The sequence below is a fragment of the Mastigoproctus giganteus genome, chromosome 11 (genome assembly GCF_048544385.1).
Source record: "Mastigoproctus giganteus isolate SK-2022 chromosome 11, ASM4854438v1, whole genome shotgun sequence".
Classification (NCBI taxonomy): Eukaryota; Metazoa; Arthropoda; class Arachnida; order Uropygi; family Thelyphonidae; genus Mastigoproctus; species Mastigoproctus giganteus.
Genome location: NC_143585.1, coordinates 27290412 through 27317786, shown reverse-complemented (window position 1 = coordinate 27317786; position 27375 = coordinate 27290412). Strand labels below are relative to the sequence as shown.

General features: G+C 35.4%; 1 protein-coding gene across 1 annotated transcript in view; it reads right to left on the bottom strand.

Annotated features, from left to right (window-relative positions):
* Nucleotides 1–313: 313 nt before the first annotated feature.
* LOC150077832 (serine/threonine-protein kinase RIO3) overlaps nucleotides 314–27375 on the bottom strand; it is a 65317-nt gene continuing 38255 nt past the window's right edge. Inside the window, exons 5-11 of the mRNA XM_090384237.1 lie at nucleotides 24475–24618; nucleotides 23248–23375; nucleotides 22944–23126; nucleotides 20503–20662; nucleotides 14704–14874; nucleotides 4016–4120; nucleotides 314–1087 (exon numbers count right to left, since the gene is read on the bottom strand). Coding sequence (XP_090240363.1) covers nucleotides 926–1087; nucleotides 4016–4120; nucleotides 14704–14874; nucleotides 20503–20662; nucleotides 22944–23126; nucleotides 23248–23375; nucleotides 24475–24618 — 1053 coding nt within the window. The 3' untranslated portion in view covers nucleotides 314–925. The remainder of the gene's footprint in view (nucleotides 1088–4015; nucleotides 4121–14703; nucleotides 14875–20502; nucleotides 20663–22943; nucleotides 23127–23247; nucleotides 23376–24474; nucleotides 24619–27375) is intronic.

The window sequence follows — 27375 nt, the reverse complement described above, 5'->3', positions numbered from 1 at the left end:
CTTTTCACTCAGACTACTACTGAAATTACTATATTCTTAGACAATAGCGAAAGTACTGTATCTCAAAAACTAGAGCTAATAAAAAATTTCTGGTCATATTCGTTTTTTCTCAACCCAAAATTAGTAAAGTTTGCCTATTTTAAGAAAGGAAACAAATGCAAATTGTTTTGTTGAACAGTATAATTGCACCAAATGCATTTTTTTTTTTTTTTATCATTCTGAAATATTTAAATTGTTTCTTCATGAGTTTAATAAAATATCCATGGTGGCAACAAGAACAAAAAAATTTGTTTAAAAATTTTTAATACCCACTGTCAAAAGATATTTCACAACCATTGCACGAGGTCAAATTTTAACAGTTAGAGTAGATGACAATCCAATTACAAATCTGTTCGCATCCTGCTAACATTAGGTTAGCAGGATATGGCAACATCCTGCTAACCTAACAACAGGACTGTGACATAAAAAAAGTTTTCTTTAACAAAATCATTAAAGTCACTCAAGAAAACAAGTAAGCTTGAGATGCACAGTAATAAACAGTTTAAAAACAATATCAGAATTTCTCAATGTTTGCATAAGCAGTCCACCTAACATTAAAATTTTGTCCTATTCACTTCATTTTCTGATATACATAATACCTTAAATTTTTACATCTAGTCATATACATATGCACACTTTTTTTTTAGGATATAGGAATGCAGCTTGCATAGAGACAATGATTGGCTGCACCATAATCCTCATTAAAGCTACACCAACAAAATAACATCTACAATTTTTTGTCTGCCAAGGGCAACTAGAATTGAGCCACAGCAACTTTTACCAAACAAGCTTCACAGACAGGTGTATTTATGCTTCTGGTCACCATACTCATGTTTTACTTTTTTTTGCTTATTACAAGGTAGAAAAAAACAATTTATACAAATTGCTACTGTTTTGAATGAGTGGAATGTGACTTTCCTGAAGGAGCATCAGCTTCCAGTCCAAATTTTACATTGTTTGTACTTTTCTCAAAAAGAGTGTCAAAAGAGTAATTTTTCTCTTGCAAGTTTTCTGGAAGCAGTTCCCTTTCCTGTTCAAAATTTTTAATCTGAAAGAAAATGTTTACAACAAAATCAGTGAATACAATATTTAACTGTACTAAGTTAACAATTTAAAGCTGCAAGCCAAGTTCTTATCTTAATGTGGCATGTTCTTTTTTGGCTTGGAAAAAAACAATACAGCCATTTATTTAACTTGGCAGTGGTGGTGCAGCATCTGACAGGTGTTTTTCAGAAATAACTCCTGCATTACCCTTTAATTGATTGAAAATTATTTCTAACTTCCTGCATACATTCAAAGATTTATTGCAATGGTTCCTGAATTTTTTTTATATAGTTCTGAAAATTGTTTTTTTCTTACAGTTTTGGGAGTAATTAAATGTGAATACCTGTCAGGTGCTCTACTACCCTTTATTAATGCTTTTTTCCATTTGTATGAAAAGTACAATAAGTATTGCATTATTTAAAAAAAAAAAAAAGAAATATGGGTATAATCCATAAACACCTGACCCATGACAAACCACTGTTTGTGTCATAAGACTTGTGCTACTAAGGCCAGGTTAATTAACCATGTTAGTTTTGAAACTATGTTAAAATGAGCCTGAAAACTAGATATCTCTACCTGAATCTGACTGAGGTTTAGATAAGGCCATTTTGTGAGGAGTTTAAAACCTGAACATACAAGGAATTTTTCATATTGAAAAGGAGCACATACCAGGCAGCATAAATACTATTGCAAGGTTATTTAAATCAACACTAATGCAACTCAGGTTGTGAGAATCAGTGTAGAATATCATGTACAGACTGAGTGAACTAAAAGTCAGTTTGACTATTTTTCAGAATAAAAATCTAACTTCTTCCTGAGGTTGACTAATTCAGCAGCGGATGAAAATTATAAGACAAGTTCCTCCTGTAAAAATAGAATTTAAACAGGAGGCCCAGCTTCTTTGACTATCTCCCCCCAAACTGTAAAGCAACTGTTATTACAAAATAATGTTCCGAAGAATAGAAAAGTATTTCTAATATTATGAAATGTTTAAACTAAGCTTTGCCTACAAAAATGTCAACTCAAATTTCAGAGACCTGATATATACGCTGCTCTAACATTAATAACCTTTATTTAGAGGAAAATTAATAACATGAGCTGAAACCTTTAGCCTGTATGACAGCATCTAATCTTCTTGGAACACTCCACTAGTTTCTTGTAAATGGCTTCTGATATTCTCTGCCATTTGGCCTTCAACATGGTGATCAGTTCAGCTCTGTTTTTTCGGCAGTCTCTTCTCACACACTGGTTTCCAAAGGTTCTCTGTGGCATTGAGGAGAGGGCTCTGGGCAGCCAATCCAACATTTTGACACTTATATCCTCAAAGCAGTCCAAATTGCAAGCAGTATGACAAGGAGCATTGCCCCTTATTACAGGTATTGTAATAAGGGGCAATGCTCCTTATAATTGGCCTTCCTGAACTTTCTGCAACACACAGGTAATAACATTGCTGTCCAGGATGTCTAGATGTCTTAGCACTCCAGTTTTCTCCAAACCATACTGCCTCCACCAAACTTCACCATTGGAACAATACAGTTGAGCAGGTAGCTTTCTCTGGGCATCTGCCACACCCAGGCATGACCATAAGACTGGTAAACCATGTACCATAACTCATGCCAAAACAGCTTTCCACTGGTCTATGATCCAAGAATGATGGCCCTAAGGCCAGACACCATCCACCTTACCATGTTGGACTGCATCTGGCATGGTGATTAGTGGCTTGTGGAGGACTGGACCACCATGGTAACCCACATCATGCAGTATCCTGCACTGTGATAATGTTTACTATCGTTCTGAGTAGACAATTCTTTACATGGCTCACTTGTGGTGTTCCATCAGCATTGGAGGTTTCTGGGTCATTTTGCACCACAGTTTCAGTACCAGTCCACTTCCATATCACATCAATTGTCAATTAGTGATCTTGAGTGACGTTGAAATGTACCGTAGAAACCAATTGCTTGGGTGGCACTATTACTCCACATTGAAATCTGTTAACTCCATTGATTACAGAATCTTACATTTACAATCATACTACTGATCTTGAAAGCATGAGCATATTTATAGTTGTTTAACATTTTGTGCTTGAATAGTATGTGACCAACCAGCAATGGAGGAGAGACCAGATATTAATGGTAGGGCAGTGTATATATGAAGGTGGTTTAAATGCAAAGAGCAAAAGTTAAATGTTTTTATTTAAACTTGTGGAAAGGAACCTCATTATTTTTCAACATAATCTCATTACAAAACTGATAGCTGGATGCCATCAGAAAAGAATTTTTTTTTTGGTTTCAGGCGCTGACCCACCATGCACCTAAAACCAAGTTAATGCCCTTGGTATCGGCTTAACACAAAGCTGCAGGAGGTAATTTTCTCAACTGTACAGTGATTTGGGATGAGTCATTGGCTCAATTACTGTTAGCCCTGAAAAGTGAGCCATCAGAGAGCAGCTCCCAAAGCCAAAGAAATTCTCAGCCATGCCATTGCTAACCACATTGAGACAAAATTGAAGTTTTGGAGAACAATGTGTAGGAAGGTTTCAACAGTGCTCCATACTACAACATATTCAAGCAATTATAGTCTCTTTGGGCCATGCAAAGAGCATTAGTAAACAACTTCCAGAAAGTGATGTATGAGTGGAACAGCAAGCAAGCAATAGAAATTCTGTTCTGATTTCTATCCAGGCATTTGTTTTTTTGATGGAAGATGTGTATTGCAAGTGGAGGAGACTATGTTAAAAAAATAAAGTTCCTTAACACTGGTATAAAGAATTGTTTAATTTTTAATTTGAATAACTTTCACATATCCAGACTGAATAACAATTAAAAACCAACTATTTTTAATTTCTTGTGAAAATTATCCATTGCCCTTTCTTTCCAAAAACAATTTAGATAAACATATTTCAAATTACTCATAATATTCAAATGTTTCATACCCTTGATAACAGTTCAGCACCTTCTTCTGGTATAGTGTAACCAGTTATTTTTGTAAAGAGTTCTTCAGGTGATAAAATATTCTGGATGCCTCTCTTTTCAAAAAACTGGAAAAAGAAAAAAAGTTGTTTGAAACTCAGACTTCCAAAAATAAGCTCATGTTAAAATATGCTGCAACAAAAAATTCCATATAGGTTTTTAAATGATTTACATAAAGACTATTATTGAGTACATTGCAAATCCTTTTATCGCTGACATAAAAATGAAAAAAAAAAAAAAAAAAGAAAGGCTTTAAACACACACACAGAGAATTGATGCAAAGTCAATTTCAATGACTCAAAAATACTCATGAAATTTTACTCACTCAAAGGTCATGTAAGAGGTCTTTATTTATGCAGGAAAAGACTAAATTAAATGGATGCCATATGATCTTCAACAACACATTCCAAGCAAAGTGGTACTGAATACAACAATAATAATGGAATCATTCCAACATTGTTTGATAAAGCTTAAAACTGCAGGGTACCAAAAACACTACTGAAAGTTAGTTTTCTTATTCAAAGATAAGTGAAAATAAAATAAATAAAAATTAAGCTGCATATCCCAATCTTAACCAGTTAACAAGCACACTGGCAAATTTGTAATGGTGACTCCACTAGGATAAAAGAGAATGACTTTGCAATCAAAACCTTACCCAAGCAGAAATTGGTGAATATATCTAATGAAATTTTCTAATTACCAATACTATAGGCACCGTAAAGCTGAACATTGTATTTATTATAGCTTTTTTTGTAAACTACAGAACTACATGAGCTGATTTTATACTCCCAACTTTTACAGTTAGAAGATTTTTATGGGTAGGTCTTAAAGTACTATTTTCTCATAATTTATAGCGAAAGCTTAATTCGTCTAGTACTCGCCTCTTAATCTGTATTTATAACTTTTTGAAGTTCATAAAAAGGTAAAAGTGAAAGGTTTAAACTACATTAATAATTAAGACTATGCTCAGAGGAAGAAGTGTGCCCTTTTTTCTCTCCGGTTGTCATCCATAAAAATCACTGTGTAGACGAGAAGAAAAACTGTTGGGTTAGAAGCCAAGAGTCTAAATGAAAGAAAGACTTTTGATATATTCATCATCAGATGGCTGTTAGAATATTGTTGGCTAGCCAACTTACGATGAATATATCAAAAAAAAGTCTTTTGTTTAGACTTGCTTCTAACTTTTAGTTTCTTCTTGTTTATACAGTGATTTTATGGATGACACCCAGAAGGAAAAAAGGGGTGCACTTCAAAAAGTTATAAATACAGATTAAAAGATGTACTGGACAAATTAAGCTTTCACTATAAATTAATTATGACTCCAACTTTTATAAACTCCATGTGGCTCTAAGTTGATATTTTCAACTGTAGTTGGTTTTTTATTTTTTTTATTTTTTGCTATTCAAATACAAAAATGGAAGAAAGATGCTATTTTAAAAAGTTGTTTAATTAAAAATAATCAGGAAACAGCACTTTTTTGAACCTTAATTACAATGCAATTTGACACCTTACAGTGTAATCTAATGATAAACTCTTGGAAACGTTTCATGCATGCTAACAGCTATAATACAATTACCAAAATATAACTATATTACAGCTATATTAGAGCTGCTAATTTTTCACAGGAAACAACGTCAAACAGTTTCTCGGGCCCAAAATCAATTGAAACATTAAACCAGAAAGGCTTGTACATATAACAGATAAATTTGTAGATATGTTAAATGTTTTTCATCTGCTATCCTACTGCTTATTTGTTTAATTTTTAATAGTTTTTAATAATTTAATATTTTTAATTTTTGGAACCAAAAATTACATTATTTTTGAAATGTTGTGGTGCTTATAATAATATACCAAAATTGTCCAAGACTAACCGGGCTGTAGAATGAATAAATTACCATGAAAGTTCCTCCTATCCTGAAGAGAATCAGCCCAAAACCTTTTCTCCACACAGTGTAGAAAAGGGTTGGCCCTTATGATAAATTTTCAAAAGCATCTATAAAAAGCAGTGCAAAATGAAGGGGGAAGGCAATGTGATTGGGAAAAACCCTTGCACACACAGTCAGGGTTGTGCTAATGGGAGGAGCCATCAAAATGTCAACATAAATAAATGAGCCCCTTAATGCCTTTTGCATCCAAGTCACCAAGTACCTTTGCATGGCCCTGCATACAGTAAGATTTTTTTTTTTTTTTTTTTTTTGTTTATAAGATTCTCAGTTTCTTCAGAGTGTAGATTTCTACTCCTAGACTTCCTACTACAAACAGAAAAAAGTTACACATGCATATGGTTTTAAGTAGGAACTTTCAGACAAAAAAAAAAAAATATATGCAGGGTTCAAATAATCCCACAACTTACTTATGATTGGTGTTAGGAAGAACACATAGCCACAAGATTCCTATGCTAGGATGTTTGGGAAAATTAAAAATGATTAAATTATTGCAAAGGTTTTACTACATTTGCTTCAGTCCCAATGATGTAGTGTAACAACCAAGTTCATTGGTTATTTAGTATTAGCAATGGCCAACATGGTGCAAGGAAGCCTAGGCTTATGCTACATCAACCAAAAAAAAATAATAAGATAAGAAAATTTTAAAAAATAGTTAATAAAAGAAAAGGAAATAGACAACCTATGCATTTCCCTCCTCCTATAGGTAACTACTAGCTGACCTTTGAATTTCCTCAAACTGCAGCCTCTACCACCCATGTAAGTAACTTATTCCAGTAATTTATAACTCGCTGGCTAAACTAAAACCTCCTGCAATCCAGTCTAAACATCTCCTTCCATAACTTGGATTTATGGCCCCTAGTTCTAGAATCATTTACAACTGTGAAATTTTTTCCTCATTCATTTTACTTATGCCAATCAAAGCCTTAAACACCTCAATCAAGTCTCCTCTAAGGTGCCTAGTTTCCAAGCTCTGCAACTCACATATTTGCTGTCTTTCCTCATATGGATGCCCTTTTGCCAATCTCACCAGGCAAGTTACTCATCTTTGGACCCTTTCAAGGAGCTCTTTAGCTGCAGTCTCCATACTTGAACACAGTATTCCAAGTGTGGTCTAACAATAGCCTTATATTAGCAAGTGTTCGATAAATCATCGATAGAACACCATGGGCCTTCCTTGCAACCTGTCTACAATGCTCGGATAGCTTCGTGTCTGACCATATTGTAACACCCAAGTCCCTTTCCTCCACTACTGGCTTTAGTTCAACTGCACCAAGTGTATAAGTTATTTTGGGGTTACTCTTCCCCAGGTGTAATAACTTCCACTTTGCTGGATTAAAGCATAGCTGCCATTTTTCTGACCATCCCCTGAAGTCGATTTAGGTTACTCTGAAGCAGCTCCGCTCGACAGTGATCATCAAACTACTCTACCAATCTTTACATCTGCAAATTTAGGCATCACACCCTCTATCCCTTCATCGATGTCATTTATGAAAATCAAAAACAACAATGGTCCTAATAATGATCCTTGGGGAACTCCACTTCCTACATCAACCCAATCTGAGGAATAACCATTTATCACAACCCTCTGCCTCCTGCCCTGAAGCCACCCTGCTATCCATCTAAAGATTTTCCCTGTGATTCCAACCTCTTCCACCCTATAAATTAACCACTCAGTGGGATTGAGCCAAATACTTTGCTGAAATCCAAATAAACAATGTCGAAATTATTCTCTAAATCCAGCTTATGAGTGATCCTGTCAAAATAGCTAACAAGATTTGTTAAACATGATTTTCCATTTACAAAACCATGCTGAGTATCCTTCAGAATTCCATTTCTATCTAAATGATCCTGAATTCCACACTTGATCATTGCCTCCATGATTTTCCCTACTACTGAAGTTAGATGACCGGTCGGTAATTTCCTTCATCACTCTGAGGAATAACCATTTATCACAACCCTCTGCCTCCTGCCCTGAAGCCACCCTGCTATCCATCTAAAGATTTTCCCTGTGATTCCAACCTCTTCCACCCTATAAATTAACCACTCAGTGGGATTGAGCCAAATACTTTGCTGAAATCCAAATAAACAATGTCGAAATTATTCTCTAAATCCAGCTTATGAGTGATCCTGTCAAAATAGCTAACAAGATTTGTTAAACATGATTTTCCATTTACAAAACCATGCTGAGTATCCTTCAGAATTCCATTTCTATCTAAATGATCCTGAATTCCACACTTGATCATTGCCTCCATGATTTTCCCTACTACTGAAGTTAGATGACCGGTCGGTAATTTCCTTCATCATCACTCTGAGGAATAACCATTTATCACAACCCTCTGCCTCCTGCCCTGAAGCCACCCTGCTATCCATCTAAAGATTTTCCCTGTGATTCCAACCTCTTCCACCCTATAAATTAACCACTCAGTGGGATTGAGCCAAATACTTTGCTGAAATCCAAATAAACAATGTCGAAATTATTCTCTAAATCCAGCTTATGAGTGATCCTGTCAAAATAGCTAACAAGATTTGTTAAACATGATTTTCCATTTACAAAACCATGCTGAGTATCCTTCAGAATTCCATTTCTATCTAAATGATCCTGAATTCCACACTTGATCATTGCCTCCATGATTTTCCCTACTACTGAAGTTAGATGACCGGTCGGTAATTTCCTACTTCATTCTTAGAACCGCCCTTCATGTATTGGAGATACATTGGCACTTTTCCAATCCAACAGAATCACTCCCCCAGTCCAGTGATGCACTCACTTAAGATTATAGGGTATATGCCATCAACTCACCTGTGGCCTCGAAAGATTTTTCATTAAATAATCGAGTGAAATTTCAATATCATTTATTACATATTTTTCAACTTCCCTCCCATAACTTCTCATTGGTATAAAGGGTTTTTCTTCTGTAAATATCGATGGGAAAGTAACTGTTGAGTTCATCTGCAACATCAGCTGGGGTATCTAATCAACCCAACTATCCCACGTCCATTACATAAGGGTCTGATCTGGTTTGTCCTTCTCTTCTTTGAATTTATATATGTGAAGAATTCTTATCCCAAACTCTTTGCCAGCAATTTCTCATAATCTGCTGTTGCTAGCCCAACCTTTTCTGTGACACTATTACAGATCACTTTGTAGCTGTTATAGGCTTCAGTACTTTTTATTGCTCTGCAACTTTCCATGCTATCTTTTTCTCAAGTAATCTGGCAACTTCATTATTCATCTAACTTGGAATCCTCCTCAGAGTATTTTTTTAATGGTATATGTGCATTCAAGGCTTCTATGATTAATGTTTTAAAGGTATACTATAATTCAATTGTATTTGTTCTCTGTGCAATATCTACCATTTAACAGATGCCATGCAGCATCTTAAAGCATTGTAATTTCCTTTTCCGAAATAACACATTCCTTTGCCTTTAACTACTGCTACCTCTCTCTCTTCATGGTTGTCAGATGAACTAATGAGACATGTGGCAGAGAAGAAAAATGCATGGGATCCATACAAATTAATGGGTGACATGGAAGCCTATGATAGATATAAGTTTGTCTGTAACCAAGTCACAAAGGAGATTAGGCAGGCAAAGGCAGATTATGAGAAATCCTTGGCAAAGGATGCAAAGAAAAACAGAAAGAGTTCTTTACCTATTTAAACTCAAAAAGGAAAGGGATGAATCAGATTGGTCCACTGGATATTGATGGTTCAACAGTTGAGAATCGTGCTCAGGTGGCTAACAATCTAAACGAGTATTTTGCATCTACATTCACGCATGAGAAGTTATTCAGGAAGGGGAATGTCATAGGTGAAGTAAACATTGGCAGTGAGCTAGATTTTGTAATAACTGAGAGGAAAGTGGAGGAGAAATTGTTGAGGATAAACATAAAAAAGCACCTGGGGTGGATGGGATCTATCCAGTTATATTAAAGGAGGCAGCAAAGGAAGTAAGCAAACCCTTAGCCTAATTATGAGAGCTTCTTTGGACTCAGGGGAGGTACCCATAGACTGGAGATGTGCAAATGTAACCCCAATTCACAAGGAGGATCAAAGGCTGACAAGTAATTATAGAACTGTTAGTTTAACTTCTGTTTCAGGAAAATTAATGGAGGCACTGGTTAAAGAAGCACTGCAGGATCATCTAGACAAGAATTCAGTTATAGCTCAGACACAGCATGGTTTTGTTAAGGGCAGGTCTTGCCAGACTAATTTGATTGGATACCATGATGTAGTCACATGCAGGGAATAGCTTTGATATTATATATTTGGATCTTAGAAAGGCTTTTGATACTGTTGCACATGGAAGACTGCTGCACAAATTGGAGCAGTGTGGCAATGGAGGCAAATTGCTGCTAGTAGTAATCAATGGACACTGCTCAACATGGACTGTTATTAGTGGAGTTTCTCAGGATTCAGTGTTGGGTCCGTTGTTGTTTTCTGTATTTATAAATGATATTGATGATGGTATATCAAGCTTAATGTCCAAGTTTGCAGACAATACAAAGGTTGGCAGAGTTGTTAAGGACACTACTGAAGCTATGCTGCTGCAACAGGATCTGGAAAGGTTGAGCAGATGGGCTGAGAGGTGGCAAATGAAGTTTAACATTGACAAATGTAAAGTACTACACATGGGAAACAGTAACCCCAGAGCAACGTATCAACTCTGCGGTACTACACTGACAGTGGTAGAGAATGAAAAGGACCTGGGGGTAATTGTGCAGGCAGATATGAAGTTCTCTGAGCAGTGCAGACGAGCTGCAAGAGTAGCTCATGGTGTCTTGTCAATGATATACAGGAATTTTTCTAGCAAGGATGGGGAGGTGATTATTCCCTTGTATAAGGCAATGGTCAGGCCACACCTTGAGTACTGTATACAGGCCTGGAGGCCTCATTTCAAGAAAGATGTAGAGCTGCTGGAACGAGTACAGAGAAGGGCAACAAGATTAGTGAATGGAACAAAAGGTTGCTCTTACGAAGAAAGAGCCTAAGTTTTGCAAATTACACAGTCTGGAGACTAGGCACCAGCGAGGTGATCTGATAGGTGTATAAGGCCTTGAATGGTTTGAGCATGCTCAATGCCGATGGGATTCTTCCTCTTGCTCAGAATAATCACCCGAGAGGGCATAAATTCAAACTGAGGAAAGACAGATGTCGGATAGATGTGCGGAAATTTGCCTTTAGCCAGCGGGTAGTTGGTTGGCGGAACAGACTTCCATCACTTGTTGTTGAAGTTGATAGCCTAAACAAATTTAAGGTTCAGCTGGACAGGTATTTCAAAGGAACGGAGGGGTGAAATGGGAGTGGTGGTTTTTTTTTTTTTTTGGCTAATGCTGAATAAGCTTGCTTTCTTGCATCACATGCCTCTACTAATGCTAAATAGTTGAGTAGGATGCCCAGAGAACAACTGCATTGTTGCCAACAATGAAGGTTGGAGGAAACGGCATTAAGGTTTGGCACTGTCTCTTATGGCATGACCATGGGAGACAGTGCCAAAGATTGTATTATCTATGGTGGTTGTGCAGAGAACCATGAATGCATATGCTTACCATAGCATTCTGGACAATTCCATGTTCCCTACAATGTGACATTTCCTTGTAGTACAAACCCATGTTTTTTTCGACGTGATAATGCCAGGTGCCATTCAAGAATGATTTATGGACATGAACGTACAAAAGTTGAACTGCCAGTGCAGATTCCCTATATGATGAGCTATAACACTGAGTGAGTCAAACCAGTACATTCTGCAGCAGTAGATCAATTGATCACTGTGCTCAATCGATGAATGGCAGACTATACTCACTGCATTCTATTGTTTGTGATGGAAAGGGTTATGCTTGTCATAGTGGCCAAATAGGGGGAAAGAAAGCACTATTAAAGATGGCAGTAAAATGTCAGTGTGAAACTGCCTTGTCCTAATACTTTTTGGAGGTAGTGTATATAATGAACTGGAAGTAAGTTCAATGATATTTTGTAGAGCATATGAGCTATATTCAGATGGGAGCGATAATGATAGTGGATATGACATCAGTATTACCTCCCCACATCCATTTTTAAATCACTGGTGTATAATGGAAAGTACTGTTTAAGGCAATTTTAATGTACGAGCTGCATGTAGTTGGATTGTGCTTGCTGGGGACTGTTTTCCCCATTAGTGAAACTGGTTATTACACAAATGGTATGTACAGTTTCCACAAGGGAAGAATCAATTGTATTCACTTCTTATGGAACTTTAAGGTGTGCATTCCAATAATTGACAATTTCTTGTAATCTAACGCTAATGAGCTTATTTACAATGCTGTATTGATTACGGGGAAAGTAATATTCGTACTAATTGAGAAATTAGGCTGCCATTTCTCAATTATAGAAGCCTATAATTGAGAAATAACATCTTTTTGAATTTAAATGAAAATTCATGTGCTGAATAAGATTCAATTTCATTAGGGAAAAAAAAATAATAAATAAACTATAGTCATAAACTGAAACACCACAGTCAAGACAACACTTGACTGGCTCAACATGAACAAACTAGGCTGTAACAATCAGCTCCCTTCCACATTATAGATGAGACAACTGAGAATCTTTCTTCTTCAACTGGTTTATGTTTGTCATAGCTTATATGATGGAGATATGCCAAAGGATGGTCAGTTTACTCCTGTCTGGCTGTAGCAATGAACTCAACATATGGGAGTTCCTATCAAGGAAGATTCCACAACATGCCATAATCTATGTTTCAGTCAAATCTTTTGTGCATCAAAAATATTAGATTCCTATTCATCAGCACTACTTTTTAGCACTACAATCATTATGCTATGGATGCTGATACTTGTTTCTGCAATTCTTTCTTCAAGTGGGACAAAATTGCACTCATCAGTGGAGACCTTTGAATGCAGCTCTCCATCTTCTTACCTGGATAGTGTGTGTGAACTGCTATATAGTTCCCCTGCAGCCACAATCACCAGTGATGATTTTTTTGATTGTGGCTGTGCATTTCTTATCATGGTGACTTCATAATTTGCCCTCTGACTGCTTTTGTATACCATGAGCAACTGTTAATTTATCTTTTTGATATAAATCCCTCTAGTACTCTTAGTATTATTGTCCCAAGGTCTATTTTTTTTTTCATGGTAATAAATGATTTTAAAATACATGGCAAGCCCAAATTTCTTTTGCAAGATCTGGGAGCATGTTTGGTGAAACTAACAATAACAGTTCTTATGAACATAGCTTTGGAAATGCTTTCTTCCCAAGATATCAACTACAAAAAGACAAGCCTCCTGCTACCAACACATGCTCGAGCATGCCATACACTGGACTAATGGGCATGCTCGAAAGCACCAAGGCTTGTTTTAATCAATTGACAGGCCCCACATATACTGCCATAGTTCAACTACCCTGGACTTCAAGTGTTGCCATATGCAAAAGTTCAGAAGGCTGCCAGTGGGTCTCCTCACCCACCCCACTACTGTTGGTATAGGGCATCCTGATAATCTCTGTCTAGATGTCTACAGAGTGTAACACTCTCTCCATTCCCCATCCATATTTGTCTTTGGATCTTCAAGTAGTGGGAAAGTGGGCAAAATGTGCTGGAAACAGGATTCGCAGACTGCATGAGGATTTTCCCGAGCCCCACATGTTGTTGTGATATAATATTAGTACAGTCTCTGTACAGAAATTTAAAAGTTGAACAAAGGATTCCCTTAACTGGCCTAATTGTAAATGAGTGAGAAAAATCAGGCAGGAGAAGTGATTGTATCAGCTGGAAGTGAAAAACATGTTACATAAAAATTTGAGAAACAACAGACTGAGGTGTGAAGCCTAGCAACTACCCAGCAAGTGCTGGAATATGGATTTTTTTCTGCTGGTTTAGGCAAAATGATCTTTTCAAGGCATGGTGAGTCACAGCAATGAAAATAAATATTCAAGACAAACATCTGTTAGAGAATTTTTCTGCATATTGCCACTGGATGTTAGATTTCTGTTTTATGCAATGAAGCAACCGTACAGATGAAGTCACTTCGAATGTAAGCACCATACTGATGAACAAATTCTAACAGCTGACAGGAGTGGCACTGAGCTTGTTGCACCAACATGTGTATACTAGAACACATGCTGCCTGCATGATCATTAAGGGTTGTCTGTCCCACTGGTTCATTATGTAGTTACATATCATCACAAAAACACTAGGAAAGTATCAATGCACCAACATAATGATACCTTAGGAAAAAAGTATTTCCAAAATCAACATTCACAGAACTTTTCACACCCCATACGTATGCATATTTGTAGTTTATTGGTACCAAATGTTTGAAATTAAATTTCCTACATCAGGCATTTTAGTTTAACTGCCATTCAGACCAGTCGCCTCTTTCATTACTTCGTACTAATTGGGCTGCTTACCTCAAGCCAAATGTACTCTCAGCACAGGGTGTAAAATTTATAAAAAATTCAATCTCCCAATATCTCCTTATGCTAGCTCAGTTTTTACAAAAAAAAAAAAACAGAGGACTGGTAATGTTAGCTGTAAATTTCAATTTGCATTTACAACTACAAAAACTGAGTACAACTCCCCATATGAAATATAATATAACTTCTTAAAGCTATATATTTCACTATTATTATATAAACAAACAGCTACTCTTACTGAAAACTATGATAAGATGGGCTTCAAGAAGCTGAAGTAGACAAGTATCATGCAACACTTACCTTAATTATATTAGTACAATCTCTGTGCAGAAATTTAAAAGATTGAGGGTCATATCTATCAACAGCTTGGCCAACATCAATCACCCATACTTTTCCATCATGCCAAAGAAGATTATATTCACTCAGATCAGCATGGACAAGACTGCACTCGTGATATAGCCTCTCCATTATCTAAATTAAAAAAACATATTTGTAAAATTGAATATAAGTAAAGATGATATACCTAGGTAAAAAATTAATTAGGTATATTCCACAACAAATATAATAGCTGACAGACAACAAAATCGTACAAAGATACAGTAAAACCTCAGCTATCCTCATATAATGAAACTATATGGGGTAATGCCTATCCACTAATGCAGATAGTCTATTAAACTCAGAAGAAATGCACATCATCAGACAAGTTACTAGAATGTTATTAAAAAAAAAGTGCTGTACTATAAGAAATTTTTTTTTTAGCAAAAAAAAATCCTTGTAAAATAAAGAAAAATTTAAGACTGCTAAGATAGGGCTGAAAGAGGCTAAACCAAAATGTTGAAAAGATTTTGGGAAAGACAGAGCATTCTGGAGTAAAGTTTTAAGGGGGAGAATGGAAACAGCAGAGGAAAGCAATGGCAAATCCACATTGCAACAGAGAAAGTAAAAAAAAATTCTTGGGGTAACTAATATCCAATCAGAAGTTAGCAAAGCAGACTTAAGATGATATGAGCACACAGAAAGGATGGGAGAAAGACATTAGTTAAACACATATTCACAGGGGAAATGAATGGGAGTAGGTCTAGAAGCAGACCAAAAGTGAAGGCGGATCAGTGATGTCAAGCGAGCATTAACTCTGAAATAGGACAGCATGTAAGAAAACATGCAAATGGAACTGAGTTTAGCATGTATATACTGATCTGCACTATTATAATAACCTGTACATCCACTTGTTATAACAAATTTGAATGATGACTAACAATTGCAAATTTAAGAAATTTAATATCAGAAATATGTGCTATACTTGTATAAACCTAAATCAAAAACTTTTCCTTTTTTTGGTGAACATAAAAGTGAAATGCAATTATAAAAAAACTGAATGAAACATACAATGGAATGAATGCAACTTACTTTTTCATAATGAAAAAAAAAAAAAAAAAAACTGCTTTTACTCGGGAAAAAAATTTTTTGCTCCTTTGAATTAGAGTTTTATGCTGTAGATCCTTTTAAAAGAGGGCTGAGCTAGTTGGGGTTTTTTTTTTTTTTTTTTGTTAAGTAACTTGAAAGGAGGATTTTTTTTTTTTTCCAAAAAAAATGCTTTTAGGTAGGACAATATGAAAATCAAATTTTCTAGTTTAATTCATTCCTTCACACTCCTCAGTTAAGTTTCCCCTTTAAGAAAGGGTGGGAAAGCCAACCTTAATTTAATCATGCATTTTATATGAAAGAGCTGCACAAAACTAGTCCAATAACATACTTCTCCATTAAAGAGTTCTTTTTATTTAAAGTGCATAGTGCAATATAAGGTAACTTGCAAAGTGCCTCCACAGTATGAGATCAATGAACTTTTAGCAAACAATAGTAAATTTTATAGTTATCACTTAAGGTACTGTTGGTATAATCATATATTGAAATATACCAAAAGCTTAATAGTTCAGTACCTCTTGAACCGTTTATCACATAATAATTCGTATAAAGAAGGCAAAATATAATTAAAATTATAACTACATTAATGATTAAAATAGAGCCCAGAGGAAAACAAAATGCACTCCCTCTTCCTATGGCTGTCATACATAAAAGTTACTAAAGGTAAACTGCTAAGAAAGATAATAATGTAGGACGTCAAGAGTCTAAAACGAGGGACTTTCGATTGAATCATCATCAGTTGACTAAATTGGGTAAGTAGAGAAAGAGTTTATGAAGTAGTTCTACTTCCCGTGATGCTCTGAGTTAGACATGCGGTAATTTAAAATGTGTTAGGCTCCATATTGAGGAGAGGCCGGTTGCTAGTTTCATATTTAATATTTTAAGTGACGTGTTCTGTCACTTCGTATTGCAATATCCTATAATTAGAATTTATATTTTATCAATGTAATGGCTGAATCTATTAATGGATTATGATTATATGAATGTACATGTTCTGCAAGCATTGGATTGATTAGTTTTAAAACTATTAAAATGGTAATAGGTTGTTGTGTTTGCCATTGTCGATGATCCATATTTGGTGGTACTGCCTATACAGCCAGCATTACAGCCTGATTGGCATTTTATAAAGTACAGTAATACCCCGAAGTTACGCGATAGGTGGGTCCGACGAAAATCGCGTAAGTCGAATTCGCGTAAGTCGGGGTACAACTTTGCATATAAATACATATAAATTTTGCTTAATTGGGACCAAGGACTAACAAAAACACTAGTTTAGAAGAAAAATATTAATACAATTGCAGTTCTTTATACATATTAATACAAAATATGTATTAAAAAAACAAATGACTTACGTAAAAAAGTTATTTCGATGTCGATGGCTTCATAAAATCTAACAAATTCGGCTGACGACACAGCGCGTTCTTTTTTTCACGCAGAATTTCTTCTTAGCAAGCTAAGAATTTTTTTTATTCCTTGCTTTGTAGCTATAACGCGTTCTTCGTTCCATGTGCGTTTCGCCGTTGCTTCATTTAGGCCTGTAGCACGTGCAATATCACATGGTCTTTCATTTCGCTCAAAGCGTTTCACAATTTCATATTTTTTCTCTATCGACAGAGGCGGACTGGCCATAAGCCTTATCGGGGAAACCCCGGTGGGCCAGTGTGATTTTGGCCATAAACCATAGTATGAGGCCACTATAAATTTTCCTGGGTAAGAATTTTTGACCCAGTCCGCCTCTGTTTATCGATAATTGCTTTTCTTTTTCTCTCTGAATCTGCAGTGTCTTCACAAGGACGCTTCCTTTTCACACCTTTTAATTAAGTATTTTACTCATTTTTAGGGAATAAAGCACAATTACAAAACGAGGAGGCACGCTTGATACGCATAAACAAAGCTGCGCGCATGTAGCAACTGAATAAACAACACCATAAAGGCAGAGATACACTATTAACACCTCACATTTCTAGGGGTTACTACCATAAAACAATAAAAATCCAGTTGCGTTTCTGCTAGTGAAATCTGTTATAAACTGGTAGTAAACTCGATCTAATTGCATTTGCGATTATACCGATAGCTGGAATTGTGTTGGTTTTTACGTTATTATGGTGAAATGTGTTTCCCCTTCACTGATATAAAAAACATATAAAAGCAGCAAAGTTGAATTTTGTTCATCTTTCGCTCTCATTCTCCGCCGTCGCACCGTATATCGATAACATATGAAAAACGACCTTGAAGATAGTGGGCGGCAGCGTTGCCAAACGAAAAAATCAAGAACCGCGTAACTCCGAGTTCGCGTAAGTCGGGGTAGCGTAAGTCGGGGTATTACTGTATATTAAATTATTAATATCCTTAATCTTATATTCATGAGTCTCCCTGTAATTATTAAAGAAACTTCCAACTTGGTTATAGGAGGAAAAAATTAGTATGACATCTGTACCTGTAAAAATTTTTTGAGTTGCCGTGTAAACTGGCAGTAGTATGGGAGTATAATTTTAGTACTTAGTGTATAATTTGTACTTGTCTTATTCGTGCAGAGCTAGTTGATTTTATTTTTTACTGTTGATGTGGTATTTTGGATTAACTGTTATGGATACTTCCTGTCTATGAACGTTTTGGTTATATATTGTAATTCAATTGCTAGGTCTTCCTGGGAATGGGTATATTTTACTGCATTATGTATTTGATTGTATAATACTGATTTCTTTGTGTTAAATGGATGGTGGGAATTAAAATGAAAGTGTGTGTGTGTGTGTGTGTATTTTTCCTACAAATTCTAGTTCTAAGTCTGTCTTTGTTCTTACATAGTTAAATTTAAAAAATTTATACTATTTTTATCTTTTTCTAATTCTAGTTTGTATATTAGTCTGCTGTGCACTGAGTTAATTTATTTAGATTATCAATATCCGATTTATTGCCAATTAATAAAATATCATCAGCATATCTTATAAATAATTTAATGCCAGAGGGGAATGGCTGGAGAATTTTTATCTTCGACTGCTGCTAAAATGCCTAAGACCATTGGGAGCCCATATATCTGCTTATAGATTTTATCGTTGAGGAAATGTCTTGCTTTAATTAAATAACTGATGAGTTCAAGGATACTATCAATACTGAGGTTAGTACAGTTTTTAAGTGAACTGTCTCTTGTTAGTTAGGCAAGCAGGCCTATTATCATTTTAATAGTTTTAAAACTAATCAATCCAACGCAGAGCATGTACAATCATATAATCATAATCCATTAATAGATTCAGCCATTACATTGATAAAAATTAAATTCTAATTATAGGATATTGCAATACGAAGCTTTGGCCATAGGATGGTATCGTCAAAATACGTCACTTAAAATATTAAACGCAAAACTACCAGCTAGCCTCTCCTCAATATGGAGCCTAACACGTTTTAAATTACCACATGTCTAACTCAAAGCATCATGGGAACTAGAACTACCTTATAAAAACTCTTTACTTACCCAATTTAGTCAACTGATGATGATTCAATCGAAAGTCCCTTGTTTTAGACTCTTGACTTCCTACATTATTATCCTTCTTAGCAGTTTACCTTTAGTAACTTTTATATATGACAACCATAGGAAGAGGGAGTGCATTTTGTTTTCCTCTGGGCTCTATTTTAATCATTAATGTAGTTTAATTTTAATTCTATTTCACCTTCTTTATATGAATTATGTGATAAACAGTTCAAGAGGTAAGTACTGAACTATTAAGCTTTTGCTATATTTCAATATATACTTTTAGCAAACTTATTTTGTTGAAAACCTATAAACTGAGGTTATTCCCTATTTATACAATGTTTTTAGCTCCCACAGCATTGAGGCCTTTTGCCCTAAATTTTAAGACAACAGGTTTGTATAATGAAGTGTGTATGGCACTGCTCATGCATTGTGTTGTTTACCATTTATCACCTTTATGACCAGTGAAAGTGATAAATAATGACAATTTCTGAACTATATATTCACAGTTCAGAATTCTGGCAATTTTCATAGTCTCTTTTCTAAGAAAATTCAATAATAGTAATGCAAGTCCTTGAAAAAAAAGATTATGACATCACATCAGAACATGTTTTTTGGACATGGTTTACTTTTCACATCTTATACACAAGATTACTTTGCGGTTTGCACATTTTCTTATTCATAGTGAAGTTTTAGATACCCAACGTTGCTGAATATCATGAACAAGATGCTTACACTTTTTGTTCATAGCTTGCCCATCAGAAATTATGCACTTGGCCATTTACTGAACCTTATCTACCTTGGCAATTATTGCCTATATGCACACAAAGGAAACCTTGCCTGAGTTATGTTCAGTGGCCGGGAAGTTCACCTTTCAATCTGTTGGTTTAACAATCTTACGATTGTTTTTTCAATGTCAAATGTTAGATTCCATACCTAGGTCTGTAATGATTCTATTAATTAATATCACCAGAAGTGAACGTGCAAATTATCAAAACAGAATGAACACTATATGATGAAGTTCTTTCTTGTTTTGTATCTGAAACAAAATTCTACAAATAGCCACATGGCCATTGCTGCCAAAACATAGGTTATGTAAAGAAAATATTTAAAAAAAAAAAAAAACCAAAAGGAAAGATTGCAATCCATACACATTTACAGAATTTAGTTGAAAATGCAGCACAAACATGAACCTTTATAGTTTGCTCTACCTTTATAGTTTGCTCATACATGTCACATAAATCCCCCATAGAAGGATAAACTTCTTTGAGTTGAGGAGCAGGTTTTTTGTTTTCTCCAATGAAGGACATCACCAGAACATGACCTTTCTGGATAACAACATCAGGACATGGAATTTCTCCTTTCTTGATTCTAGAACAAGAAAAAAAAGTTAAATAAATACATATGTATACATGCACTGAGATTACTTTTCATTAGAAATACTCCCAACCATTACTGCATGTGCAGTCTAACTACCACCACTACATAGTGCACTGACTCCATATAAGGGCAGAGTGGGGCACTACAGCATTCAGTAGACTGGTGTCAAACAAAAGGATGGACCAGAAACACAACCTAACTAAGTTCAAACAGAGAACAATCACTGAAGCCAAACTAGTACAGAAGCAAGTACCTTTGACACAGCCAACTTCATCCAGCATTCCCATACAGCTATATCTCATATCTCAGAAGTGAACCAACTGTGAAAGAAGCACCAGCTAGAAGTACAGTGAAAGCCAGCTAAACATTTTTAACCAAAGAGGTGAAAAGAGGGTCCAACATGCTGTCCACCAGAATATACGTATTATTCTTAACCAAGTGCAAGGAGGACACAGGCTTTTGCTGTTCTAGCCAAAAAATAAAAAACTAAATAAATACAAAATGAAAAATAAAAAAAAGTGTGCCACAGTGGAGTTGTTGTTGTTGTTGTTTGGTTTTTAGGAGCATTAGCAACTAAGGCCGTATTGCTCCGGGGATATGCGGTGGTCATTCCCTGACCTTTCCGCATCCTCCGTATTTGGTGGTGACGGGCTCGAACCCCGGTCTACCACAGTGGAGCAATTGACCACACAATACAAAAGGGATGGCACAACCCAATTTAATATGGACCATGCATTGGACAGTAGTAGCACAGCTGGACTACTGCAGCTGATGATCCACTGATGGAGTGTCATAAGCAATGTACCTACAGCAGACATGGGAATGGAGTGGAGCCATCGGACAGTGTACGACTGGAAATTGGTTGTTGGATGCATTCATGGACCAATCTACTTGTTGTACAGGCTGAAAAATCTGGAATAACTCATGGGAAAAATTGCTTTCTCCATCTAGTAGAGGACTAGAAATCATTCTAACCATTGAGAAAATTGAATCCAGATCTCCACAAATGAGCAGCAAATGATGTAACATGTCAACTGCCATGAATACAATCTGTAAAGTTGAAATTATTTTTTTAGCCATATCGGTTACTTACCATACTGTATCATTGCATATTATGTCTATACAATGTGTGTTCGTGGGCTGAAAAACCTGGAATAACTCACTGAGGGGTAACCTTGCTCCATGCACCTGAGATTAGCTTAATATAGCCATGGCTAAAGGAGCCTTTAGGAATTCTTCCAGTCATCAATAGGACTTGAACCCACACCTCTCTAAATGAGTGGCAAGCAGTAAAACCACTATAGTGTCATAAAGGAATGATTTGTAAAGGTGCTGGAATCTGTAACTCCTTCCAAACACTGCCCATGGCAGCTTAGTTGGCATGATACATTATCATGCTACCATTTGTTTGGAGAGGACCAGGTTCAATTCCCATTGATGTCTGTAGGAGTTCTTAAAGTCCACCTCAATCCCTGCTATATGCAGTTAATCAATCTCAGGCAGAGAAGTAGAATTCCCCTGCAAATTATTCTTGGTTTTTCAGCCTGCACAACGTGCAAATCAGCCTGTGAGCGCACACTTCTATGGATAAGTAGATGGTATAGCTATTAGCAAAACATTCTGATGTGATTAAGATAATAATTTGAACTTTCACTCCCCCACTGTGAGGTTGTATTACTATGACCTTTTCTCAACGGTGAAAGAACCCAATGTGGGCAAGTGAGCAATGATTTCTCCTGTGGAAGGAGATAGGGTAGACTGTACAGTGTACAGTCAAACACTTCAATTGAACTTACGAACAGAATATGGTATCTGACTGAGGTGCACTGCAGAGCAATTACATTGGAGACCAGTAGCATTACTTGCACAGTATTAAAAGAGGGGCATATATATCTGTGCTGCTAATAATGATTTAATAATCTCTGTACATTTTTATAAGATTCTTTGTATATTTTTATGTGAATATCAAATTTTCAAACAGAAAATTTGATCTTCACACCCACGTTTTTTGGGGTTTTATTTGTCATCAATATCAAAACATTTAGGAATTAAATTTTTATTACTGTGTGAGGGAGACATGCTAATACAATTATAACCGATGCATATTTTATGCTTGCAAGGGGAACACATCCTTCCACTATGTAAATAGTTAATGTGCACAGTGTATTACTAATAACTTGCTAAAGTATAGCTTGTAATGATGCACAAGAATAATATTATGTTTTAAAAAATTAAAATCAGAATAAGTAAAATGAAAACCAATTACACTCACCGTATAAGATTACGCATTTCCTTTTCAGCCCAAATATTAATTGATTTTAAAGTATTTCGCTTCTTACAACGATCTCTGAAACGATGATCATTACGAATATAATCACTTCTATTTTTAAAATCCATCAGAACTGTCTTAAAAACTTTCACAGCACATTCATTTGGAACTTTTACCTCTTCATTTCTGTAATAGAAATAAGCTATTTAATAAAATGTGGTTTCACAAATTTTCTTTTAAAATGAAAAGAAAAAAAATAAAATGGAATAAAAAAAAAAAGGATTTTACTTTATAATGCAGCACTTACTCTCCACCTAGAGCATAGAAGACACATGACTCTTTACCAGTACTAATGCATCCATTTACTTCCTCGAGAATTTGATTATTGATTAGTTTATATAAGATTAGTCTAGTATTTGCATCTACAGCTTGTTCCTGCAATAACAAAAATGACAAGAAAAAATAAATTTATGACATCCATATGAATTCAGTTTCATGAACAATTCTGAAAATTTATAAACACTATTTCCAAATTATTTTTATAATTTGTCTAAGCATACTAACATTACTTTATTCTTCACATGGACACTACATATTTTATGCAAATATCCACATAAAAAAATACGTTCATAATTTTTAAGCAATGGAAGTTACTTGAGCATATGAACTTATGATATACTTGCTCCTGATAAAATTTGCATATTTGAATACATTAAGTTCCTTGAGAGTAGGGTTTTTAGAAGTGGGAGAAAATAACTACTACTTTTGTAGTTTTATTATAAAAAATATTTACTTTTATTTTACAAAGAGAAAAAAAAAAAAAAAAAAAAAAACACCTTTCTATTCTTGCCAGAAAACATTATGGTTTTACAGTTGGAACAGAAAAAGAGAAATCATTTCCAAAGCTTTCTGCAATAAAAAATTTAATTTAAGGCAGACTACCTTGAAATCAAATTAAAATTTTCTGCCATTTTGAAAGTTAAAAAAAGTTGCTTCTACCATTAGAAAAGTGCATTGGCAGAGGCTTTTTCTGAAACATTTAAAAAAAAAAAAAAAAAAAAATTAGAAACAGAAATATATTAACAATAGATACAACACTGTTCATGCCCTACACATATAGCAGCAATGGTGAATCAGTAGCATGCATGTTATGCACAGGAAACAATAGCCACCTATAAATAGTATACACTATAAAAAAAATTTTTATTTGCTTTATAGAATATCATCCATGTCTAGCAGTGAAAGCCATAATTTAATTGTGCACAAAATTATCAGCAACAAAGTTCTTGTTAGAAACTAAAATATGATTATCTTTTTTATAACAGCAAGGATATTAGCACACAAACAGAAAAATAACCACTTTAATATTCAATGATAGGGTCATAGTTATCACTAATGGCAAAGCCTCTCCCCCCAAGCAAGTTTTAATTATGCAATTAATTTAAAAAACAAGTTTTATTAAAGAAAAACTTCATTTAAATAAAACAGGAATTTAATAAGGAATATTATTCTAAAATTTCAAATATACACGTACAGAAGTTGATTTTTCCTCTTTATCATGAACCCTATGTGAGCGACGCTCTTCCATAGCTGAATACACTTTCAAAGTGTTGTAGACCTGATTAGAAAGTTTCATATCAAAACTACCTCCATCACCAGTGTGAATACCAGGTGGCAACTGTAAATAAAGTAAAGAAAAACTAAGACAAATAGCAAATGTTGCTATTTGCTATTAAATGCCACTAGGAATAAAACAAGCAGTGGTAACTTTTTGGATATATGAAAAAAGCTATTTATCTATTTTATTGCTATCTATTGTTAACCATTTATTCAAAGATTTTCCTATGAAACTTGTTAGGGCAATTTGAAGATAGTGAGATGGATTTGTATGGTCTTTTCCTGATTTAGGAGGGACAATGGCATGGCACCAGGCAGTTGGATAGCGGTTTTCTGGGTAGATTCTATTGTATTATAGAAATAGAAGAGTGTGTAAAGATTTCACTGAGTTTTAGAATCATTTCATAGCATATTCCATCTGGACCTGCAGCCCTTTTGCCAATCTGGCCAGAACAGTTTATAACCAATCTATAGTGAATGGCTGATTATATGGAAAATATAAAGTGATAGTAAAATTGAGTTTATATTTTTCAGCCAGGGATTTGGATTTCTGGTAAGAGTTATGAAGATGTTGCTAATGACTGTGCAAAGGTTTCACCTGCAGCATTTGTTAATCTTGTTCAATAGATTGTATTACTGTGTTCATTTGGAATAGCGTGTTCAAGTATGAAGACTTCATCTGAAAAAAGGCTGAGTTGGACAGGTATTTGGAACGAATGGAGGAGTAAAATCAGAGGTTTTTTTTTTTTTTGGCTAATGCTGCATAAGCTTGTTTTCTTACATCGTGTGCCTCTACTAATGCTAAAAGACATTGAGCTTCTTGAAAGGGTCTAAAGACAGGCAACTCGAATGGCGAGACAGGCAGGACAATCGTATGAGGAAAGACTGATTATGTGGACTACAGAGCTTGGCAACCAGGCACCTCAGAGGTGACCTGATTGAGGTTTATAAGGCTCTGAGAGGGATTAGTAAAATGAATTAAGGTGGAATTCACTGTTCTAAAGAATTCCATAACTAGGGATCATTAAATTCAAATTACTGGGCTTGAGGTTTAGATTATATTGTAGGAAGTTTTCTTTTAGCCAGCAAGTTGTTGATGTTATTTGGTTTTTTAGGAACATTAGCAACTAAGGCCATATTGCTCCGGGGATATGCGGTGGTCATTCTCTGACCTTTCCGCATCCTCCGTATTTGGTGGTCACGGGCTCAAACCCCGGTCTAATCAAGAAGCATGTGCTACGCACTGCTGCTTCTGCCCACCTGGCTACGGAGGCACCAGCAAGTTGTTGATAGCTGGAACAAGTTGCCCTCACAGGTAGTCTAGGCTGACAGTTTGAATAAATTCAAAAGTCAGCTGGATACTTACCTGTGTGAGGAGAGTAAACATATAATTTGTGTTTTCTCATCTACTTGATTGCTGGGTTTTGTTTCGTTTTTTTTTGCCAGTGGAGCAAAAGCCTGTAGCTTCCTTGCACTATATGGCAAATACCATTACTATTATTGGAATTGGTATGGCTATGCTATTAAGATGTCTGATTTTGTTCCATATTACCCAGTCACCTGTATTTTTATTGATCACAGAAACAAAGCACGTCCAAGATTCTTTTTTTGCTTTTGTGTTGAACGAATCAGACTTTTGCTCTAGATTTTTTGTAATTAAGATTATCAGTGGCAGGATATTTCCTGAAAATATTCCAATCCTTAATGCTTCCTTTTTTTTTGGCTTCGCTGCATTCATCATTCCACTGGAAAGAACAGTGACCACAATAGTGACAAAGTGTGGAATATCAGCTTTAGTCACTGCTATCATCTCATTTGTGATGAGTGTAACAACATCATCTATAGATTGAGAGGGCATAGTCTGTTCATTCAGTATAGTAAGATTGACATACAACATTGCTGGTTTTATGAAACTTCCACTTCATTTGAGTTTCAACTACATTTGCCAACAGTTTGTGGATTACAGGAAAATTATTGCTGTTAAGTGATGGTTGATGTACTGACAGATGTTTCTGTGACCTATTATGTGATGTTTTTTGCAAACAACATGAGTAAGACAACCTATATTCTTTATGGTTTGCTGAATATGTTCTGTGAGTTTATTCAAATCACCTAGATTTCCAACTTTCAATAACATCCACTGCAGAGATTTTGGAGGTTCAGATGAATTGCAGTTGTGTGCACAGAAGGGTTACTGTGTAGTCCAATTATCATCCATGTTGAAAATCTGAAAGTTGCAATCCAGTAGCTTTTAACATACTACTGTGCAACAGTAGTACATCATACTACCCACGAGAATTATGCCATGTTCTAAGAAAATATGCATGTGCAGACTTCTAGAGCAGCACACAATATTCGTGGGAGGATGTCCAAATACTTTTGATCATACAGTGTACAATGTCCTTTTCTGCTTTCATATAGCATATCAATTTTATCGTTTGGTATGCATAAAAAAAAAAAAAAAAAAAAAATTTGCTATGCTTCTTTAATTCATTAAAGATGTTTCTTTTTTTGTAATTTTTGAAAAATGGCTGGGGAGCTTGCCAGGAGGGCACGTGAGTGTGCTGATAGTGCCCAGTTTGTCATTAATATAAGTGATAAACTCTTGACGAAGGATCAACTTGAAGTACTATCTCTGGATGTGGGTTTTGCTTTAAAACCTTCAAAGCCTCCTATTACCTGGTGAGCTATGGGTATAGAAGAAGCACTTGACCATGTCCCTGAACAGACAGCTGTGGAGGTTCATTCTGTGATTAGCTTGCCATTGCAGCAAGATAATCACAGAACACCCTGTGATTAGCTTGTTTGTGCCCTGTGA